The sequence below is a fragment of the Rhinoderma darwinii genome, chromosome 9 (assembly GCF_050947455.1).
Source record: "Rhinoderma darwinii isolate aRhiDar2 chromosome 9, aRhiDar2.hap1, whole genome shotgun sequence".
Lineage (NCBI taxonomy): Eukaryota > Metazoa > Chordata > Amphibia > Anura > Rhinodermatidae > Rhinoderma > Rhinoderma darwinii.
Genome location: NC_134695.1, coordinates 31,394,231 through 31,416,902, shown reverse-complemented (window position 1 = coordinate 31,416,902; position 22,672 = coordinate 31,394,231). Strand labels below are relative to the sequence as shown.

At 40.7% G+C, this 22,672-nt stretch overlaps 1 protein-coding gene across 9 annotated transcripts in view; it reads left to right on the top strand.

Annotated features, from left to right (window-relative positions):
* RIPOR1 (RHO family interacting cell polarization regulator 1) overlaps positions 1-22,329 on the top strand; it is a 270,159-nt gene extending 247,830 nt beyond the window's left edge. For all 9 annotated transcript variants that reach the window (XM_075837475.1, XM_075837472.1, XM_075837471.1 and 6 more), the window contains 6 exons: positions 2,887-3,048; positions 8,229-8,387; positions 9,317-9,513; positions 13,754-13,837; positions 17,545-17,635; positions 21,580-22,329. In XM_075837475.1, coding sequence (XP_075693590.1) covers positions 2,887-3,048; positions 8,229-8,387; positions 9,317-9,513; positions 13,754-13,837; positions 17,545-17,635; positions 21,580-21,677 — 791 coding nt within the window. In that variant the 3' untranslated portion in view covers positions 21,678-22,329. The remainder of the gene's footprint in view (positions 1-2,886; positions 3,049-8,228; positions 8,388-9,316; positions 9,514-13,753; positions 13,838-17,544; positions 17,636-21,579) is intronic.
* The last annotated feature ends 343 nt before the right edge of the window (positions 22,330-22,672 follow it).

Genomic DNA, 22,672 nt, shown 5'->3' with positions numbered 1-22,672 from the left:
AAGTACTCCGCCACCCCAGCTAGAATTCTTTCCCGCAGCACAACGAACCGCCTTCCATTTAGGTGCAAATCATCTGCAGAATACAGTTTGTACCCCAATTAAAAGTGAGCCCAGTGCTCTAGGAACCCATAGCCTTCTCCTCTACACCAGGACTTCAGCCATGCATTTAACTCTATGAGCTCCGGCTGTCTTTCCTGTGATTCGCATGGCACAAGCAGTATTCCTGAGAATACTACCTTGGAGGTCCTTCCCTTCAGCTTGTAGCTTAGTTCTTTCAAATTATTCTTAAAGCTCCTCCACCTACCATTTATTCTGTTGTTGGTTCCCACATGGACCACGACAGCTGGATCCATCACCGGCCCATCCCAGCAATTTGTCCACCCGTTCCACCACACGCCAGCAGGTCTGGAGTGAGCGACCCTGGCGCCAGGGAGACAGCAAGCCATTCGGTTGAGGCGGTCTTGACGACACATTATTCTATCCATCTTCCTGATTATAGAATCCCCTACAACTACCAATTGTCTTGCCTTACCTGCATTACCATCCCGCCGACTACTAGCTGGGCTGTTCTCCCGGATGTTAGGGAGATCCGTAACCACTAGGGCTGCCATTTCTGAGACCGACACCCTCGCATCATCACCCAACTTGGCAATCTTGCTTGGAATATCAGAAACAGGATTGGCCTTCCTTTTCTTGGACCCCTTTCTACTACCCCTAACTACATTAACCCAGCTACTTGCCTGGTGTCCTGCTGACCAATGTCTTAACCCTCCAGGTCTACCCCGCTAACTGCTTGCTCAGTGAGCAGCATGCTCCACTGAAGATTGTCTATTGTCCCCAGTGTTGCATTTTGCTCCTCCAGATCTCTAATGCGAGCTTCCAGGTGAACAACATGCTCACATCTGCCACAGAGGTATTCAGCCTGGAACTCCGCTATTAACCCAGTTACAAAAAAATAGTGAAGAATTGTTCTAGTAAAAGAAACTTACTTACAGGGACTTTAACTCCGGTTTAGTAACTCGACTTGATATACAAGCCACTTAATTTAATAAAGCCAAAATAGAGCAAGCTCGACTAAGGCCTGCAGGCTAATTTATACTACCCGAGAGCAGTTAACCCCTTCCCCTAGTCAGCTGCACTGCAGCACAGAAGCTAAGAAGGAAAAAAGGGTTTTAAATTGTCAGTTTTGCAAACTTCTATTATCAAGCACTTAATTCATATATCAAACACTGTTTCACACACAGCAAACCAATCCAGTTTAGTAACTCCACTTTATATACAAGCCACTTAATATAGCAAGGCCAAAAGAGAGCAAAGAAGTATTAAGCTCCTTTACTCAGTACTTAGTTGAAGCACCTTTGGCAGTGAAAACCGCCTCCAGTCTTCGTGGGTGTAATGCCACAAGGTTTGCACACCTGGATTTCTGGATTTTCTGCCATTTTTCTCAATCTCGGTCAGGTTGAATGGGGACCATCGGTGGACAGCCATTTTCAGGTCTCTCCAGAGATGTTCAAGTCAGGGCTGTGGCTCGGCCACTCAAGGACATTCACAGCGTTGTCCCTAAGCCACTCCTGCGTTGTCTTGGCTGTGTGCTTAGGGTCATTGTCTGCACACGGCGGTTACTTTACATATTAGCTGGTGGTCATAATAATGTGACGTGTGTGTGTGTGTATATATATATATATATATATATATATATGTGTGTATAGATAGATACTAGTCCTTCTCATTTAATTAGAACATTGTCAAAAAGTTTAATTTATTTCAGTAATTCAATTCAAAAAGTGAAACTCCTATATTACTGTATGTGCCCGCTATAGGTGTATTTAGAATTCTACTATATATAACCCTGCAAATTAATAGCAGCCATAAGAAAGGTTCAGTGATATTACCACTATATTTATAGTTTTGTCGTTTGATTCGAGTCGATGTAGCTACTTACCTGCAAACGCCGATGCTGCTGCAGAATCATCTGTAGCCTCTGGTGCCGATGTGTCCTCGCTCGTCTGACACGATGCAGGACCTGGGGAAGTGACGTCACAGCGTGATCTGCCAGAAGCTGGGCGTTCTGAAGAGAAGTGGATGATACTTCTCATCAGAGCGCCCAGCTAGTAAAAGAAGTAAAAACGCCCCGATGTACGCACATAATACACGCCCAGTTGTACTTTTACTTTCAAACACGCCCAGTTGTACTTTTGCAAGCCTCATTTGCATAAATACAAAAATGGTCATAACTTGGCCAAAAATGCTCGTTTTTTAAAAATAAAAACGTTACTGTAATCTACATTGCAGCGCCTATCTGCTGCAATAGCAGATAGGGGTTGCAAAATCTGGTGACAGAGCCTCTTTAACCTAGTAGGACATATGTATAGAGACTTTATTTTATAAAAGTTGTTCGATTCCAGCTTGCACACGGTCATAATCCATATATAATTACTGACTTGATTTATGGAAAAACCCTTTAATAAAATAAAAAGGATGGATCCCCCACGGTATGCCACACTACTCTTTGTATACAGTGCTGCAGCAATATCGTGCCCGTATACTCACGTGATCGCTGAAGCCAATCATTAAGCTCAGCGTTCTTGTGCCGCATACCACTGAGGCCAGTGATTTGGCTGCAGCGATCAAGTGGGTACACGAGCACGTCATTGCTGCATCACTAGTCACAAAGAGCGGAGGGGATCTTTCGTTGTTTTATATGCATCCCCGTCCCCTTTTCCGATCTTGAAAAGCCCTTTTAATCTTTATGTTTAAGTTCTTTATAGTTCTGTGCAGTTTGATATTTTACTATGGACCATTAAATAATAAAGGTAGGCCGGGGCCCTGGCTGTTATGAGAGAGTAAATCTTTCTTTCTTTTTTTGTCCTTTTTTTCTTTTTTCAGTTTTACAATTTTCCCCACCTAAAGAAGGAATTGTGGAGTTCTGGAATGAATGTGTACAGCCCCCGGATGTGTTTGTATGCTCTGTGGAGACCACGCTGCAGTACCTTAGTATGCAACATGCTGAACAAATCAACCTGCAACAACAAGGGCTTTCTGATGCTGGTGAGTAGAATGCATTTATAACATGGATTGCTTTGGTACAAAATGGTTCCAAGTACAGGTATAGTCTCCTTTTTGCTCTAAACATTTTGCACACAATTGTCTTTCTGCAACTTTGTAGAAATATTAGATCTCTTAGCTTCTAAAAGACATACTTAGAATAAAAAAAACTAAATAAAAGACCACAAAACCTGTTTTTTTGTTTTTTTACTACAAAAAAAGTTGCTAACATTTTTGCAACATAACTCACTTCAGGGGCAAACACAGACAAAGGAGGGCCCATGGGCAAACAGTGTGGGCATGCTTCTTTTAATTTTCTCATATTTAAAATAATGTTAAAAAAATATATTTTTCTCTTTAATATTATTGGGAGACACCGTACCATGCCCTTGCCGAGGCTGACACTAGTTAGAAAAGAGTGTTGGCTCCACCCAGGCAGGCCATACCCTTTCTACAGACACTGACTAAATCTGTTTTAGTCAGCCTGGTTAACCCTCTGCAGGTGTTGTGAAACCAACCAGTTATTTTGCACAAAATTTCAGTCACCGCTGGTCACCTAACCTCATTTTCGGCTGTTCACCCCGCCCACTGGTAATCGCATAATCCGCACGGCCCTCTACTGCGTTGGTTGTCTGGAGGCAGGTCCTAGGAGCAGAACGGCAATTCTGCCTAGCATACAGCTTTCGTTATAGGGGCCATTTTCAAGCTGTTCTTCCTGTCCTTAGTGTCTTCAGTCGTCTGCCAAGCAGAGCAGTACACCGCATCATGGGTCAGGTGTAGCTTCCTCAGGGGCTTACTCTTCCCTCCGACACTTTGTCTCCTTCCCCCTTGTGACGTGGTTTTTTGAGAGGCTTCCATCAGGCAGCCGGCATAGGCCCGCAAGGCTACATACTATGCCAGTGGCGAATGTAATAATTCACGTGCGGCCAGCCTATCCCATGCTTCCCACAGTGTGTACAAGTGAGGACCCTACAGGATGTGGCACCCCCTGAATGGGCAAAGTCATGTCCAGACTTTTACAAACTATGGTTGAGTATTTGAAGTGTATGACTTCCCAAATAGCAGCTGAAGCTTCTTCCATTCAAGATCAGTCTCTCCTAAGGTGTATCCTCCGATTCGAATTCATAGTCAGAACAAGACTTTTAATTCGTGTCAGAGTAACAGTCACGTCACAATGGCCGTTAGAATACATTACACTACCACTACTACTAGTGTAATGTATTATAGCAGCGATCAGAGCTGCAAGTCTTCAAGTCCCCTAGTGGGACAAAAAAAAAAAAAAAAGTATAAATAAGTTATTATTCATTTACTGCATTATTATACCCTCTTATTATGCCCTGATGTACCCTGTTACTATTTCTGTGTAGCCCATACCTATTCATACATACTGAATTCATGCCAAGATGTCTCCTGCCTTGTAGGACACCTGGACACTGCATTGTATGTTTCATTTTTAAACCGTATTGTCCCATATCTTAATAATAAAGTATATTTTTTATATTTTTCCAAACAATTGTGTTAATTGACCTTTTCTGTAGGCTATATCTTGCATATAATAGGTCAATACACCAAGTCTGTTACATATTAAATCTTTTTCTGACTTTTAGTCAAAAAGATTTTCCTGAATGTACAAATAGGTGGTACCTGATGTACTCCGCACAGCTTATATATGCCCCCACATTATAAACTGAAATACCAGTAAAACACCAAACAGAACAACCAACCAAGCAATATCTGCGCTCCAAAAGCCAAATGGCGCTCCCTCTCATGAGCCCTGCAGCGTGCCCAAACAGTAGTTTATGTACACAGATATGGCATCGCCATACCCGGGAGAACCCGGTTAATATTTTATGAGGTATTTGTCTTCAGTGGCACAAACCGGGCACAGCATATTGTGCACTAAAACGGTATATCAGTGGAAAATTTTAATTTTCACTCTGCACCATCCGCTGCGCATTAACCCCTTCGCGCACCACGACTTAATAGCATTTCGTGGTGCATTGGGTGATCTATGCAGCCGCCTTACGCGCTGAGGTCTTGGCCATATGCTGCACGTGTCAGCTGTGTATTACAGCTGATACCCGGGACTAACGGACAGGAACAGCGATCGCGCTGTTACAGGAGCCTGTAATAATGATAATATACTGCAATACATTAGTATTGCAGTGTATTGTACCAGTCATCTAATGATCGCTGGTTCAAGTCTCCTAGGGAGACTAATAGAATGTGTAAAAAAAAAAAAAAAAAAAAGTAAATAGTTATTAGTGAAACCATTCCAAAGTCCAAAAGCAAACCCTTTTCCCATTTTTTCACTAAAGTTATGTAAAAAATACACAAAATTGGTATCGCTGCAACCGTAAAAGTACGTACTATTACAATATACCATTATTTAATTCGCACGGTGAACGCTGTAAATAATAAAGAATTGAAACCGCCAAGATCGCTGTTTTTTGGTCACCTAGCTCTAAAAAAATTTTTATTAAAAGTGCTCAGAAAGTTGTACATAACAAAAAATGGTACCAATAAAAACTGCAGCTCGTCCCGCAAAAAATAAGCCCTCACACCACTCAATTGGCTAAAAAACAAAACAAAGTGATGCCTCTCGGAATGTGGAGAAACAAAAAATTTTTTTTTTAACAAATCGTTTTTACTTTGTAAAAGTAGTAAAATATAAGAAACTGTATAAATTTGGTATCACCGTAATTGTATTGAGTCACAGAAAAAATTTAAGGTGTTGTTTTTACTGCACGGTAAAAGAAGTAAAAACAAAACCCCAAAAAACAATGGAGAAATCGCAGTTTTTTTAAATTTTAGCCTGCAAAGAATTTTATTTTCAGTTTCTCAGTACATTAAATGGTGTCAATACAACTCATCCCGCAAGAGATAAGCCCTCACACCACTCTATTGACTGAAAAATAAAAAAGTTATGGCTCTTAGAAGGCGGGGAGTGAAAAACGAAAATAAAAAAGCAAAAAATGGATCGGTCCAGAAAGGGTTAATTAATTTCAAATAAAAAAAAATGTATGACCACATGTGGGGTATAGCCATACTCGGGAGAAATTGCTTTAAAAATGTTGGGCAGCTTTTTCCTCCTTTTTATTCTTTGTGAAAATGAAAAAATTCAACGTTTTAGTGGAAATAATGTTGATATTCATTTTCACGGCCTAATTCTAATAAATTCTGCAAACGACCTGTGGGGTTTAAATGCTCACTATACCCCTTGAAAGATTCCTTAAGTGGTGCAGTTTCCCATATGTGGTCACTTTTGGGGGGTTTCCACTGTTTCGGTCCCTCAAGGTTGTACCAGATTCAAAAATGATCACCTATCCAGAGGATATTTGATCATTTTCTGATCGTGGCGGTGCCTCACTGCAGTTGAGTGTAAACAGTAAATGGAGTGGTGGAGAAGCATGTGCGCTGCTATTCCATTAAAAGTCTATGGGAATGACGGAAATAGTCCAGTACAGTGTTTGGCTGTTTCCGCCATTCTCAGAGACTGAAAGGAGCAGCAGGTGCATTCTCAAACGCCACTCCATTCAAGCTCCTCACTGCGAGGGGTGCAGTAAAGAGGATCTGGGGATTTAGGGCTACCATTCTTGCGATCGTTGGGGAATCCACGTTCAGAATATCCTGTGGATCGGTGATCATTTTTGATTCTGGTAATACCCAGAATGACTTTTAGCTTAGGGTTTGAATTTGTCCTACAATGGCAGATCCTACGTTTGGTAGAATGGATTAACAGGCAAGCATATTACACTCCTCTACAGAAGTAGGGCAGTGTATTATGTAATTGATCAGAGGATCGCATCTTCAAGTCCTCTTGTGGGACTAATAAATATACTAAAAAATAAAAAAAAAGAGTAAGGCTGGGTTCCCAGTAGTGCAGATTTTGTGAGCAAAATAATTGGATCCAGGAGAGCTGACCTATAATGCCTTTCTTTATATATTTCTTCTGTTTAGGTTCTGTTCCTGGTTTTGGCTTAAAAAAACGCATGCAAAATCTGCAGCAAATCTGCACTGTGGGAGCCCAACCTAAGGCCCTATTTACACGACCGGGTTTCCCGGCTTTGTGACGGCCGTTCAAAAAACGGCTGCAGTAGGAACAATAGACCCCATATGGGGCTATTCACACGACCAAATTTTTTGATGGCCCGGTAAACCGGGCCGTCAAAAAATGGGTCCCTTTTTTTACGACCGTTCTCGCAATACACGGCCATCACTTGAATGTGCTCCAAGTGACGGCCGTGTATTCTGTCGCTCGCTCGCTCTCTCTCTCCTCCTTCTCCCCACAGTGCGAAGTGCATGTGACGAGGAGGAGGAGGGTATTTTTTTGCTCCCTGTAGGTGCGGAATTCCCAATTCCCGGCCACAGGTTCAGCAACGCTGTGGCCGGGGATTCCGCTCCAGGAGAAGTTCCTGACTTCACTGTCCATATATGGACACACTGACGTCAGGGACTTCTGAAGTGGTCAGTATCGGAGTGTACATAGGAAGCAGCGCACATACTAGTGTAGAGAGATACCTACACTGATACATGAGAGATAAAGACATCAGCATCCTGGAGTCACAGAGCTCACATCCAGCATGTATTACTGGGAAAATATTCCCACAGGACAAAGGTCAAACTAAAGCAGATTGCAAATTGAATATCCGGTGGGCTGAAAATAAATGAAGGAATGAAGATTGCAGCCTAGTAAAGTAATCTAAGTAGTTTGTAGCCTTTAGAAGACATATTTTTTGTCTGAAGTCCTGATTTGAAACAGAGCTATTCAGTACTTTCATGTACTTTCATTAATTTCCCTACGACATGTCAAAAGTTTTGTCAAATGACAGTTACTGTTTAAGTGGTGGGGGTCCGGGCGCTGGGCTCATTCCTCTAAAATAGCTCAACTTTAGCTCTCCTCGGAAAGACTGAGTTAGCTGAAGATGGGCTGATAGACTTCTTAGGCAGTCTTCAGCTAACCCCGCCTCTTCGAGAAGAGCTGAGGTGAGCTGAAGTTATACTATTAGTTGATGGGGCAGAACTGCCCCTTTGTTTCAGCGATCGGTGGGGGTTTCGAGAATCATTCAAAACTTCTGACATATAATTTGATATATCAAATGTTTTGTCAAATGACAGTTACTCTTTAAGTGTATTTATGTGTGTGTGTGTAATTATTTTATAAACCCTGTTCCCTTTTTCAGTCTTTGTAAGGCTTGTTGAGGACATTTTGGATCAGAAGTTGCCCAGGAGATCGAGAACTACTTACAGTGAACAGATAACAATCTTTCAGTATTGGAGATATTTTGATTCTACCACGGTCACTAATTTGGATGCCCTCATTCCTGAAATATCAAAGGAAGGTAAAAATAATTATGGTTAAATCATAATTTATTTATATTTTACATTTTCAAAAGGTATACAAGATCAGGAATACAGCAACACAGGAAACCGAGAACAGAGAAAACTGCTAAATAATTATGCAATTTCCTCAACATTAAATGGCAATTATGTGTGAATTTGTGGGTGTACATAATAGGCTAAATAGCCAGAAAGCAAGATGCCAGTAAATACTTAAAGGCTATAGACACCTTGACAAATTATTATTTTTTTTTTAAATCATTGCGCTGTATGTATTTTATTTAAAAAAATGAAAAACATTTACAGTTGGTTTGATTAAAAATCTTGCACGGTTTGTCCTGCTGTGTTTGTCTTACAACTTCTTGATTCCATTCACTGCTTAGGCCTACAGAACTCTTGATCGTCGGCTTATCTCTAGCCTCTCTGTTGGATCCCGCTGCCTCCTGGCCACATCCTGGTTAAGTGGTCGGGAGTTACGGAAACAGCCGAGTGCTCGCTGAGCTATGCTGTTTCCGTAACTCCCATAGAAGTGAGTGGGAGTTACTGAAACATCGTAGCACGGCTAGCTACTCTGTTTCCGTAACTCCCATTCACTACTATGGGAGTTACGGAAACAGCGTAGCTCAGCGAGCACTCTGCTGTTTCTGTAACTCCCGACCACCTAACCAGGATGTGGCCAGGAGGCAGAGGGAGCAGAGTAAGCTAGAACAGGGTTTTTGGTGGCCCCGTTCTAGAGATAAGTGCGGCTCCCAGAGGACCCAAATCTATCGGACTTTTATGGCATATCCTGCGGATATGTCAATTGTCCCTCTTGGGCAAACCCCTTTATTGCTCTGCTACAGACTTAATGTCTGTTCTTTTTAAAATGTTGTAGCCATTTATTTCTTTATAAAAAGCCTTCCCTGTGGGTGGCTATATTTTTTTTTTACAGTATTGTTTGTGCAGAAATTGAATTCGGACGATCAAAATGTTGTACTAAAAGCCTTGAAGAGAGTATCTGAGAGCAACATACAGAAGGAAGGTTTCAAGACTTTGAGCCTTTTACTTACCAATGGAAATAGCAGAGTCATTGCAGCTACATCTTCATTGCTGAGGACTTTCTCTGAACAACAACCTTTTAGGGAAAGGGTAAGAACAGTACTTTGCTATATTTATGTACTTAAAGTTGAAGCTCCACCTTTTGGAGTCATTTACCAGAATATCATAGTGAATTATATAAATGCATTAGGAATGCATCTATATTACATAATGCATTTGAAATGGCTCTGTTTTACCCAGGGTGAGATTATTTAATCTTACAGGTTCACTACTTTCTGACTCTAGTAATCAAAGAAAACCATTCTAATAATCCAAATATAATATATAAATATTGTTTGCAAACTAGATCTTATATATTTTCCATCCCAGGCAGCAGCATTTGTCATTGATGAGAACCCATAACCAGATTTACAACTGCACTCTCAAGGTACTATTACATGGCCCGACATGGGCCGTGTAAACGAGTGCCGATCAACGAGAAAACTCGTTGATAGGCGCTTGTTTGCTCCCATAACATGGGGCAATGATTGGATATGTATGGGGACATCATACGATCGCTCATCCCTATACAATTTCATCGTGTCAGCAGCACGTCTCCCTTATTACACAGGGAGATGTGCTGTCGACAATGATGAGTTTTAACTCTGCATAAAAGAGCAGATCAGCCGACGAACGAGCGTTTACGCGATCATCGGCTGATTGTTGCCCGTATTACACAGGGCAATGATCGGAAACGAGCGTTCATATAAACGCTCGTTTTCCCGATCATTGGCCTGTGTAATAGTGCCTTTTAGATCTAATCAGACTGATACTTTGAGAGAGGATTATGCAGCCATTCTTACACAAATTTTCAAAGTTTTACTGCCTGATATCAAAATGAGCATTTTATGAGACCAAGTATATGCATGATGTCATCTCAATCTCCTCCCACCTAGAACTGACAAGCTCCTATCAGTGTCCCTCCTCCCCTGCACCATGCTGAAATCTCACATGCTCCGTACAAGCTGCAGTCTCCCTGGCTGTGCAGTAAAAGGAAGCAGCAGATGAAGTTAGAAGCTGTAATTCCACTAAACTGCTGTTGAAAGATTACAACATGCATTTACTTTGTCTCAGGCATATGCTTGTTCTCATAAAATGCTCATTTTAACATCAGGCAGGAAAAGTTTGAAAAAGGAATATACAGTCATTCTGACATAGATTTTCAAAGTAAGTACAGGGCGAAGAGATCTATTTAATAATTTATGCAGTTTATATCCTGAAATCTGGTGATAGGTCCTCTTTAAGGAGGATCTTTCAGCTGCCCAATACAAAAAAAATTCTATCTACCTCCGTTATTTCGATATCGGTGCCGTTATATTTGGCGCCCGATATATGTAAATAACCCCCTGAACTGTCAATGGGGAGTTTCTTTATTGCTAAATGGCATGGGGGTGTTTTACTTGTTGCTCTGACACTGTCCAATCAGCTACGAACAGTGTCACAGCGGCTTGTGCTTTGTGATCTCTCTCGGGAGATCAGTCTTTCCTTCACTGACAAGAGCTGGAGAGAGAAGAGTGCGCGACACAAAGATGACTTTTTTTTCCATAAAACATGTTTTATTGTGCAAAAGTACTAAAAAAAAGTAAATAAGACTATACAAATTTGGTATCGCCGCATTCGTTCTGGCATGTAGAATAAAGTTAACATCTTGTGTTTATCACTCGGTAAATGGCCAAAAAAAAAAAACACCTGCAAAAAACAATGTCAGAATTGCGTTTTTTTTTCTTACAAAAAAAGAATGAAAGCTAATTAATAAAGTCGTAAGGGCGAATAAATGTATGGCCCTTGGAATGTGAGGATGAAAAAAAAAAATGGTTTGGTCATTAAGGCTTAAACATGCCTGAACTTTAAAAGGTTAAGCTATCTGAAACGGATGGATAGCTCCACTGCTTAGTCTAGTTTCTCTTGATTCCTGCTATTCAGAATTCTTTGCCTTAATTGCTTGCTTGCTTGATTGGGTGCACCCATTTGGTTTACTATATAAGCCTGGCCCTTGCCCTTCCTCCTTGCCAGACCAATTGAACTACCTTGTTGCTTCTCTACAAATTGTTGCTGCTAATTTTCGTGCCAAAATTAGGCCATTTTACATCGGGCAATTAGGAAGTTTATAGTTAAGCATTTCCCCTCCTTTGGTGAACTTAGAATTTCTAGGAACCTATTCGTGCAATTTGGATATCATAGAGTAAAGGCCCTTTTACATTGGGCAATTATCGGGCAGACAAGCGTTCATAGAACGCTCATTGCTGATAATTGCGCTGTGTAAACAGGGCAGCGATCAGCAGATGAACGAGCAAACGCTCGATCATCTGCTGATCGTATCGTTTTAAAAAACTGAAATATTATCGTTGTCGGCAGCACAACTCCCTGTGTAATCAGGGAGACGCGCTGCCGAAATGATGATAATGTATGGGGACGAGCGATCGGAGTAACGACCGTTCGTCCCCATCTATAGCTCTTATGACTGGAGCAAACAAGCGCCGATCAACGATGTCTCATTGATCGGCGCCCGTTGCATCGGCCAAAATTGCCCGGTGTAGTAGTGCCTTTAGCCTGATTCCTGACCACATTTCTGTCACACACTACAACCTATTGACGCTTTATCTGTGTACCAAACCTGGACACTTACTTTACTACTCTTGCTATTAACACTCTCCTGCCTGATCATTTCAGCCACTAGACTCCGGACACTAGACGGACTCATACATACCTATGCACACGTAATACATTAAACTCCCCTATTATAGACCTATTTGTACGCATTCAGTACCATAGGTGTGCACTGGGAGAATGGGGATAATTGTGTGGTGCAATTTCACGTATTTGTCATACCTCTTAAATGCACAGTATTCGATCCAAGCTCAATCCGTAGATAAGGTCCCAGAGCCAAGACTAGTGCATAGACACAGTAACTGGACTAAGCTCAGTACAGAGATACGGTACCAGAACCAAGCTTAGCACATAAATACAGTATCAGAACCAAGCTCAGTATGGAGAAATAACCAGTGAACCAGAGAATCCAGCTCAGCAGAGAGATCTGTTACTAAAGATCAACTAAGTCAGGCTTATACCTGCTGTATAGCACTTGTAGTTTGTATCATGTGAAACTACAAGTTCCAGTAAGGCTTGAATTGTTTTTTCACAATCATAATGATATATCATTACAGCACAGACCAGACAGGTGAATATAGTCCTGATTCAATGCAGTCAGAGGCAGAATAAACAACTATTAAATTCAAAGCCTGACACTGGACGTCGTCTTTGAGTGTAGTAATCTGCTCTAGTCTCTTCTCCAGCCAGTCCAGACCTCCATGAAGATTTTTACCAGCCATGACTCACCTTAGCAATTTGCGCCCAGACACCATTTGGCTCCTTCCTTTTGCAGCACATCTTAATTCTATCAGTCACCACAAAATTCTCATCAGTCTGCCTGCTTTAACACTTCTATCGACTTTATTAGTGATAACCTGCTCCCCCCAATACCATAGTTGCAACACCAATATTGTGCCAGCTACTAGCCATTCTACTATGTCATGCTGCTGCTGCTGCCCACAATAGTGTATCATGCTGCTGCTCCAAGTGTCCACGATACTATATATATATATATATATATATATATATATATATATATGTGTGTGTGTGTATGTATATATGTGCATATATATATATATATATATATATATATGTCCCCAATTGGTGTCCTATAGCTAATGCTACCAAAAATAGTTCCAAACACGTAGTGTGTCCAAAAAAATAGCATCATGTCGTTATTGACCCCTAAAATAGTGCAATACATATAGTACCCCCTAAAACAATGCCATATATGAAGTGTTCATGAAAATAGTGCCATACGTAGTTCCCCTGAAAAAGTGTCACATTTAAAGTGACCATAACCCCGTATTTATAGGTCCCCTCAAATACTGCCATTTATGTATACACTCAACTGTCCCAATTTTGGCCTGGGCTGTCTAGGTGGCAAACCATTCAGGCAAGCATGTTGACATAACCATCCCAGCCTGTGTTAGACAGTTAGCGCCGCAGCAGAAGGGCGAGGCAGGGAGCATGTTATCTGCACAATATCTCTAATATATCACATTTACCTGCCATGTAATTACAAATATGCTAGCCTTTCTGTCAGGAGCTTCTGAGCAGACAAGCATTGTGCACAACTGCCTAGAAAGAGTACAGCAAGTTGTTTGCTCAGATTTATATGGTGTGGGTTTGGTTTGTTTTTAATTCCTAGGTGAACAAAACCCCATATAACTAGATCTTCTCCTTATTATATGTCTATCAGGCTCTCGTGTCTTACTTGGAGCAGCTGGAAGATGAAGATGTACATGTGCGTGTTGCAGGTTGTGTTGCACTGGGATGTTTAAAGGTCAGTACTAGAACTTTATAAAATCTAATCACAGTTATCAGTCTGTCATATTGACCAGCGTATTCATCTAGGTATCGTGAATGTTCATTAAAAGTATTTAGCACCTTCAGTAAGAAGAAAACTTTACAGTGCTCTTAGAGCCTCATGTGCAGTACTATTGGGAAGCCCTTCTCTTCATAGCTCTACTCAAATACCGGATCATTACCCTGAGAACCCATCAGCAGAATGCAGGCGACATTTACAGTAGACTGTCTGTAGAGGAACAAATGCTGAAAGTAGTAAATTTACCTGTGTCTGCTGACCCGAAAGTGGCAGGAAATTAGATATATTTCCTCAGCTTCGTAATTATAGCACTTCTACTTGATGAGGAAATTATTCCAATAACTAATTAAACTAAAATGTATTGACGCAGTATTGCAGTGTATTGTAAAGCAATCAAATAATCGCATAGGAAAGTCCCCTAGCGGTACAAAAAAAAAACAATGAAAAATGGTATAACGTTTATAATAAATAAATAAAAAAATCCCAAGTAAAACAAGCTACATTAATATTGCTGCATTCGTAATGACCCGAACTATAAAATTATTCCGTAACTTAACACGCACATTTTAATTGAATGTAAAAATAAAAAAGCCAAAAATTGCTGTTTTCTGTTCATCCTGCGTTCCAAAAAATGTGATAAGCCGTATGTACCCCAGAATGGTAGCGATTTTAAAAACTACAATCTACACATCGACGGAAAAAAGTAATGGCGACACACAAAAACAAATACTTTTTGAAAAAAGTTGTGCAAAAGTAAGACACTACATAAATTTGGTATCGGTATAATCTTAACGATCCACAGAATAAGGCTTCCTTCACATGACCGTTGATACGTTTTACATTTTTTTTGTTGTTCGTTTTTCATGGCCGATTTGAATCAGGGTGTGTACAAATTTACATACGTTTCCAGCCGTCTGTCTGTTTTTAATGGCTGTTTGTCATCCGTTTGCAATCTGTTTTTCATGACTATTAAAAAAAACTGATGGATTTCATTTGTCAGGTTTTTGTTTTTTTGTCCAAAACACCTGAAAACACCACAGTTCCCAAGTAGAGTGTCGCAATGCCCCTGTAGATAGTGCCCACGTAGTGCTAGTTCCCACTGTAGATTGTGCCACACAGCCCACATAGTGCCACACACAGTGCACATGTAGATAGGGCCACACCCCCTTGAAGTTAGCGCCACAGACCCCTTCCCCTGTAGATAGCACCACACATACCCTACTCAGTAGATAGCGTTACACACCTCTGTAGGTAGTGCCATTGGGTCTCTCGTTAGGAGCGGAAACCCAGCCAGAGCGGTGCCAACTCTCTGGTCAGGGATTCCGCTTCTGGAGAAGCCCCTGACGTCACTGTCCATATATGAAAAAAATTGGAGGTAAGAGCAGCACAGTTAGCCTAGACCTCAAGATATCAAAAAACTTTTTTATTCATCCATATGTGAAAAGTATGCAACGTTTCAGATGCTCAGTGCAGCCTTGTCAAGCTTGGTTTGGCTTGATTAGTTTACAGTTCATATATGGATAGTGACGTCAGGGGCTCTCTCTAGGAGCGGAATCCCCGGCAAAGCTCACTCTGAGTGGAATCCCTCGACAACACTCTTGCCGGGGATTCTGCTCCTGGAGGAGCCCCTGACGTCACTGTCAATATATGGATAGTGATGTTAGGAACTTTGAGATGCTGGAAATCCCCGGCCAGAGCGTCGGCAACGCTCTGGACGAGGATTCCCACGTCACTGTCCATATATAGGCGGTGATGTCGAGCTTTCCAAAGACAGGAGTCCCTGGCCAGAGAGCTTGCCTTGTTCTGGCCTGGGACTCCATAGTTGAAAGACCTGAGATCACTGTCCATATATGGACAGTAACGTCAAGGGCTTCCCTGGGCTCAGCACTTAAAGAGGCTCTGTCACCACATTATAAGTGCCCTATCTCCTATATAAGGAGATCGGTGCTGTAATGTAGGTGACAGTAATGCTTTTTATTTAAAAAAAATTATCTATTTTCACAACGTTAGTCGCGATTTTGGTTTATGCTAATGAGTTGCTTAATGCCCAAGTGGGCGTATTTTTACTTTCGACCAAGTGGGCGTTGTACAGGAGAGTGTATGACGCTGACCTATCAGCATCATGCACTCCTCTCCATTCATTTACACTGCACTAGCGATATAGTTATATCACTATGTGCAGCTACATACACAAACCCTAACATTACTACAGTGTCCTGATAATGAATACACATGACCATCCAGCCTGGACGTCATGTGTATTCAGAATCCTGATACTTCTGACTCTTTTCTTTGAGATTTCCATCACGGGAAAAGAAATCTCGCGAGATTACGGCGCTAAACGAGATTTTGTTTCCCGTACTGGAAGTCAAAAAGAAAAGAGTCAGAAATATCAGGATTCTGAATACACATGACGTCAAGGCTGGATGGTCATGTGTATTCATTATCAGGACACTGTAGTAATGTTAGGGTTTGTGTATGTAGCTGCACATAGTGATATAACTATATCGCTAGTGCAGTGTAAATGAATGGAGAAGAGTGCATGATGCTGATAGGTCAGCGTCATGCACTCCTCTATACAACGCCCACTTGGTCGAAAGTAAAAATACGCCCACTTGGGCATTAAGCAACTCATTAGCATAAATCTAAAATTGCTCCTAACGTTGTGAAAATAGATCGTTTTTTTAAATAAAAAGCATTACTGTCACCTACATTATAGCGCCGATCTCCTTAGTAGGAGATAGGGCACTTATAATATGGTGACAGAGCCTCTTTAAAGTAGCGCTGTGCCCGAGGAGTCCTCTTGTGAGGGCCAGGATCAGTTTTTACCGGCCGTTAAAAACGGATCCATTGAGTTCTATGGGGGCTGTGAAAATGGCCAAAAATAGGACATGTCCTATTTTTTTTGATGGCCTGTGTTCACGGGCCATTAAAAAAACGGCCGTGTGAATACAGTCATAAAGATACATTCTGAAAACGAGCGTGTGATGGCCGTTAGAAAAAAAAAATTACAGCCACAAGGCCATTTTACCCTGTCGTGTGAATGTAGCCTAAAGTTATTTATACCACACCGTAAACTGCGTAAATTTAAGACGCAAAAAAAGGTGACAACTTTTTTGGTGGGTAATGTAAAAAAAAATAATAAATTATATGCACGCCAAAATGGTCCTATTAAAAAATACAACTTGTCCTGCATTGTTGATGGAAATATATAAAAGTTAGATCTCTTTGAATGCGACAATGGAAAATGGAAATAAATTGTTTGTCATTGGGGCCTAAAATAGGCTGGTCACTTAGGGGTTAAAGCATCCATAAGATGCCCATAAAGCATTAAAATTATGAGAGCAGACCTCCTGATGCAGCCCCCCTCAGTCAAGGATGTCGGCAGCTACGTCAGTCGCCGGTTCTCGTTTTACTGTGCTGCCACAAAATCACTTGGCCACGCTGATTGGAGGATAGCCGCTGACTGGCATGGCTCTAGTTCTACGGCGCTGCTCGATGTGCTTTTCTGAAGGACTGTGAAAGAGTTTTATGTATGAGGGGCTGTATTTTAGATGTGTGCAGCATGCTGTTTTTAAGGTTGTATTGCCATCTTGAAGATATTCTGATTATAGTGCTTTAACCAAAATGTGACATTGTCTGGGGGGTTTTCTGTACATCTACAGGCCAAAGAAAGCATAGAACAGCTTGTTTACTTGTGCCAAACTGACCGAGAGGAAGTGAAAGAGGCTGCCAAACATAGTCTAATACTTTTTGGTAAGTGAAGAATAAAACTCTGTCCTAATGATCTCATAGATTGTAAGCTCTTGCGAGCAGGGTCCTCACTCCTCTTGTTTGAATTGTAAATTAGTTTTGTCAATATGTGATGTCTGATATTGTCTGTATAATATACCCCCAGAATTGTAAAGTGAATATATTGGCGCTATATAAATAAAGATTATTGTTGTTATTATGAACACAGAAATTTTTAGCACGAAAAAGACTGCCTCAATTTATTTGTTTTTTAAAGGGAAAGTTTACATAGTGATGGGTTATTTGTAGCCTCAGTTAAAAAGCTTATGGACATGTTTAGTCCCAGTTCACATCATGCTTTGTCCATCCTGTGCCTTTTTTTGAAAAGACAGACTAAGTAGCCGGCCACATTTTTCTGTCCTGAAAGGCAGGATCCAGATAGATCCTATTTTATATACAATGGAAATCAATGGCAACAGGATATGCATCTGGTCTTACTCGAAAGAGAAAAAAAAAAACATCTCAACAAGATGTACAACTCAAACCTCATGTGAACAGATCCTAAGGGCCCTTTTACACAGACCGATGATCGTGGGAATATCAACCCTTGCAAAAGGGCCCAGCGGTCAGCCGACAAACAAGCAAACTCTCTCTTGTCGGCTGATCGTATCTTTTATGCAGTAGTATAAACAACATAGTTTTCGGCCGCACATCTCCCCATGTAAACAGGAAATGTGCTACCGACAATGATTCAGACTGTATGGGGACGAACTACCTCTTGTTTATCCCCATACAATGCAATGATTGAATTTGCCTGCGATTTGCGGGTGGCTCACGGGTGACACTCGCCGGCCAACCCGAAAATCACGGCCGTGCACATGGCTACGGTATTGTGCGTGAGGCCTAACTCTTTACATATTATATGTTATCTTATTACTGCCTTTCTTTTGGGGTCATTAGTTTACAATGCATTTGCAAATTGATGTTTACTATCTGCTTGTCGATATCTGCCATTTCTAGTTACACGTCCGGGTACATATTTACTTTTTCATTAGATATATTTATATCGCCGTATCTATAGATTAGTGGAAACTTCTGAACATCAGGGTTGTCCGTCATCTTGCTCATTCCCAGTCTGTGTGTATACTCCGGTTCTAACTGTTTTATTCATATATTGCTTTTTTTAATAGATAAATGAAGGTCAGTGATATTTTTATTGGATTATTTTTGGTCCTGTATAATTTCTTATTGTTGGTGTTGTATTAATTTTAGTATGTGGAAAAAAATGTTCTTCGCCATTTACAAACACTAATACGGTATCAGACTGTCTGTATACAGTAGTGTTAAAAAATAAATAAAATGGCAGTGAGTTTGAAAAAACAAATAAAGCGCAAAATCATTATCATTTTTATTTGCCTAAATGCACTGGAAATACCACACAGTCAATTCAAAATCAAAACGACAACAAAATATATCCAGATTGTTCATTCGTTAAAGAAAGGAATATTCGGCTGTCCAAAAATAGCAGTGCCAGCGTTTTTCTTTATACATTAAATTTTTGTGTTTTTAAACTGAAAAAATGTTTCACTTCACTGAACTAATATTTAGTGGCATAACCCTTGTTTCTGAGAACTGCTTGACATCTGTGTTGCATTGAGTGGACCAACCTCTGAACAGGCATCCATTCCAGGAAGATTGGACGACATTCCACAATTCTTCTGCATTTTTGAGTTTTGCCTCCTGAACCACGTATGATGTCACCCTACAAGTTCTCTATGGGAATGAGGTCAGGGGATTGGGCTGGCCGCTCCATTACCTCAATCCCATTGGTCTGTAACCGAGATGTTGTTCACTTACTGCTGTGTTTTGGGTCATTGTCTTGTTGAAACACTCATTTCAAGGGCATTTCTTCTTCAGCATAGGGAAACATGATCTCAAGTAATTTGATATATTCAAACGGATCCATAATCCCTTGGGCCTATTTATCACATACAACACCATAGCGTGAGAAACATCCCAATATCATGATTTTTGCAGCACCATGCTTTACTGTCTTCAGTGTACTGTGGCTTTAATTCAGTCCTCGGGGGTCGTCCGACATACTGTCTGCTGCCTTTAGACTCAAAAAGAACAATTTTACTTTCATCCATTCACAAAATGTTGCACCATTTCTCTTTGGGACAGTCAATGTGTTCCTTGGCAAATGTTAACATATTCATAAAAAAAATTTAAACAACGGGACTTTGCAGGGACTTCTTGCTGGTAACTTGACTTCACTTAAGTCTTCAGATCGTAGCAGTTCTCACTGGTATCTTCACATCTTCTTTGATCTTTCTGGAGGTGATCATTGGCTGAGCCTTTGCCGTTTTGGCTATTCCTCGATCCATTCGAACAGTAGTTCCCCGCTTCCTTCCACGTCTTTCAGGTTTTGGTTGCCACTTCAAGGCATTTGAGATAATTTTAGCTGAGCAGCCTATAATTTGCTGCACTTCTCCAAGTTTTTCCCTCTCCAATCAACTTTTGAATCAAAGTACGTTTTTCATCAGAACAATGTCTGGAATAACCCATTGCCCCCAGTATTTCAGAAGGAAATGCACTATAACCAACATGTGCAACATTTGCCGCCCTCCTACCTTAAACAAGGGCCAAAATTGACACCTGTTCCACAGAATGAAGGACTTCACCAATTTAACTCCTCACTGCTATTATTTTGAACAAGTCCCTTTCAATTACTCAGAATGAGCGGCATGTATGTCCTAATTGTTGGCTCTGTTTTTTCCTACTACTCTAAAACACTTCCAAGTAAATTATTTGCTATGTAGAAATATCACTTCTACCAAAAACATTGATTTATCGGGTTAATGATGTTGGACTGCTATTTTATTTTTTTTGAACACTACTGTAGCTAAGCGAACTGTCCGCTATACAACCAACAGCAATTTGCTCTGACTTTCGGTTAAAGTTGCATGTTTGCTTAGCTAATGTGTACTAGGATAAAATTAATTTGCATTTTCCTCATTTTATTATCTTGGTCTACTAAAACGTTCCTATTCCCTATAATATAGTGATTTCCATTTTCTGCCAGATGAGAGAGGTTTTGGGTCCATTTACACGCACCAATTTAGATTGGTAATCATCTGGTAGGATAGAAATTGGTCAAATCTGTAAATGCTAATGCACCACTATCTCCGTTGTTATGAGATCTCTCTTGTAAGTTTTGGGACACATGTTAGCGGCCGCCGGACATCAGTTTAACCCTTAAAAAAAACGTGTGGACATTAACAATCGTTTTAACCTGCGCTGATTTGCGGTGAAAACCCGGCTGCTGCTACGTGCGTCTCCCTACCCTAATGACTTGTGTGAGCAGCACATGATTAGGATATGGATGTAAACACTGAATGTTTCTTTTATTTGATAGAAAGCATAAAATTCATTCATTAAAAATGATAGTATATTCGGATGGCCGTACACGCAGCAGCCATGCTGTTGTAGTGGCCCGTGCGGCCGTGTAGAAAAGCTGCAGTTTTCAGCCACATGACTTGTACTGGTGATGCACTTGCGCTCCTGCAATTTCTTCTATAATATATTGTATTACTGCTGTATTGCAATGTATTATGCCTGTCAGTGTCTGGGTCTATTCAGACAGTGCGGTCTTATCGCTGCATTGTACTGACATTTTGCGGTAATGTCACCCGACTGTGTGAATAGACCCTCACATTGACTGCCACATACATATGTTATGCCCCCAGCCGCATTGGTACATTGGTAAAGGGTGAGTTTCATACCTAAATATTACCGTACCTAGTTGTCTTATAGCTGTGTCCTCTGTCAGTCTGCAATCACTTCCCAGGACTGAATTTAATAGAATTGATATTACAATTTGCTGGAGATATTCTTTAATAGCATTAGTCTTAGGTGTTTTTTATTTAGTTTATTGTTAATTGTTATTCTTTTGCGTCTTAACATAGGAGAAGATGGTAAAAGTGCTTGTCGGCATTTGGAGGAGACACTGGGAAATCTGCCTCAACTTTTTACCCCTGGAGCAATGGCTAGCACTGCGTTCTGAACCTACCAGGCACTACATTTTGGAGACACCATAGACACGAATAGAAGACAGAGGCACATGAAAGTGGAATTTCAAGATGTAAGCAGGTGTATTGAGCAAGATGTGAGCATGACAGTATTACCAAGCACCTTTACTGAGGACCGCTCTGGAGTGGATGCTGATGGGAAGCTTTATTAAAATGACCTACCTCTGACAATGACAATGTTTCGTGAAGCGAGAGAACAAGACAAGATTGGTAAAGAGCATCAACTACTGCGAAATGTTAAAATGTACAATCTGTATGTTCCATTATTGGGTGGGATAACGCAACATGCCATCGGAGAACTTGCAGTATGGAAATGCACCTGCTCAGTGATGTCTAAATGTAAATGTTATTAATGTATATGGCATTAATCTTCAGTCTCAATGTAAAGGTCTGCCGTGCACGCCTGCATCGCAGTACATGTGTAAGTATATTATCACCTGGTATAAGTGGCCACTGATATTTTTGTAAGGAATGCCACTAGTTCTTGTGCAATGGTCCTGAATTGTTTATTTTTGTTTTTAATGGGAAATAACAAGAGAATGGCCTGATAGGATTTCCCCATTTCAGCAATACGGGGACCGTATTTATATCCATAAATTTGGCTTGTGATTTTTTTTTTTTTTTTTTTTAAACAAAATAATAGCAGTCTTAAACCGTTCTAAAATGACTCTGAAATTCTGCTCTTTATAGAGGGGGATATAAAATCAGCTTTTTGATAAATGCCTAACTATTGGTTCGTTCTTCAGTCATTTTTTTACTCACCAGTTGTTTAGTCAATAATTGAATTCTTTCCCTTGAGTCGAAAAGGCAAATGTATTGTTTAAGTTGTTGTAATGGCTGCCACCTAATCAGAATTAATACAATTACGACTGGCTACTATCTAAACGTGTTTTCTCATGAATGGGGTTCAATCGTAAAAAGAATGAGCAGAACCATCTCTCTCAATACTCCAGGTTGCTTACATTGCTTT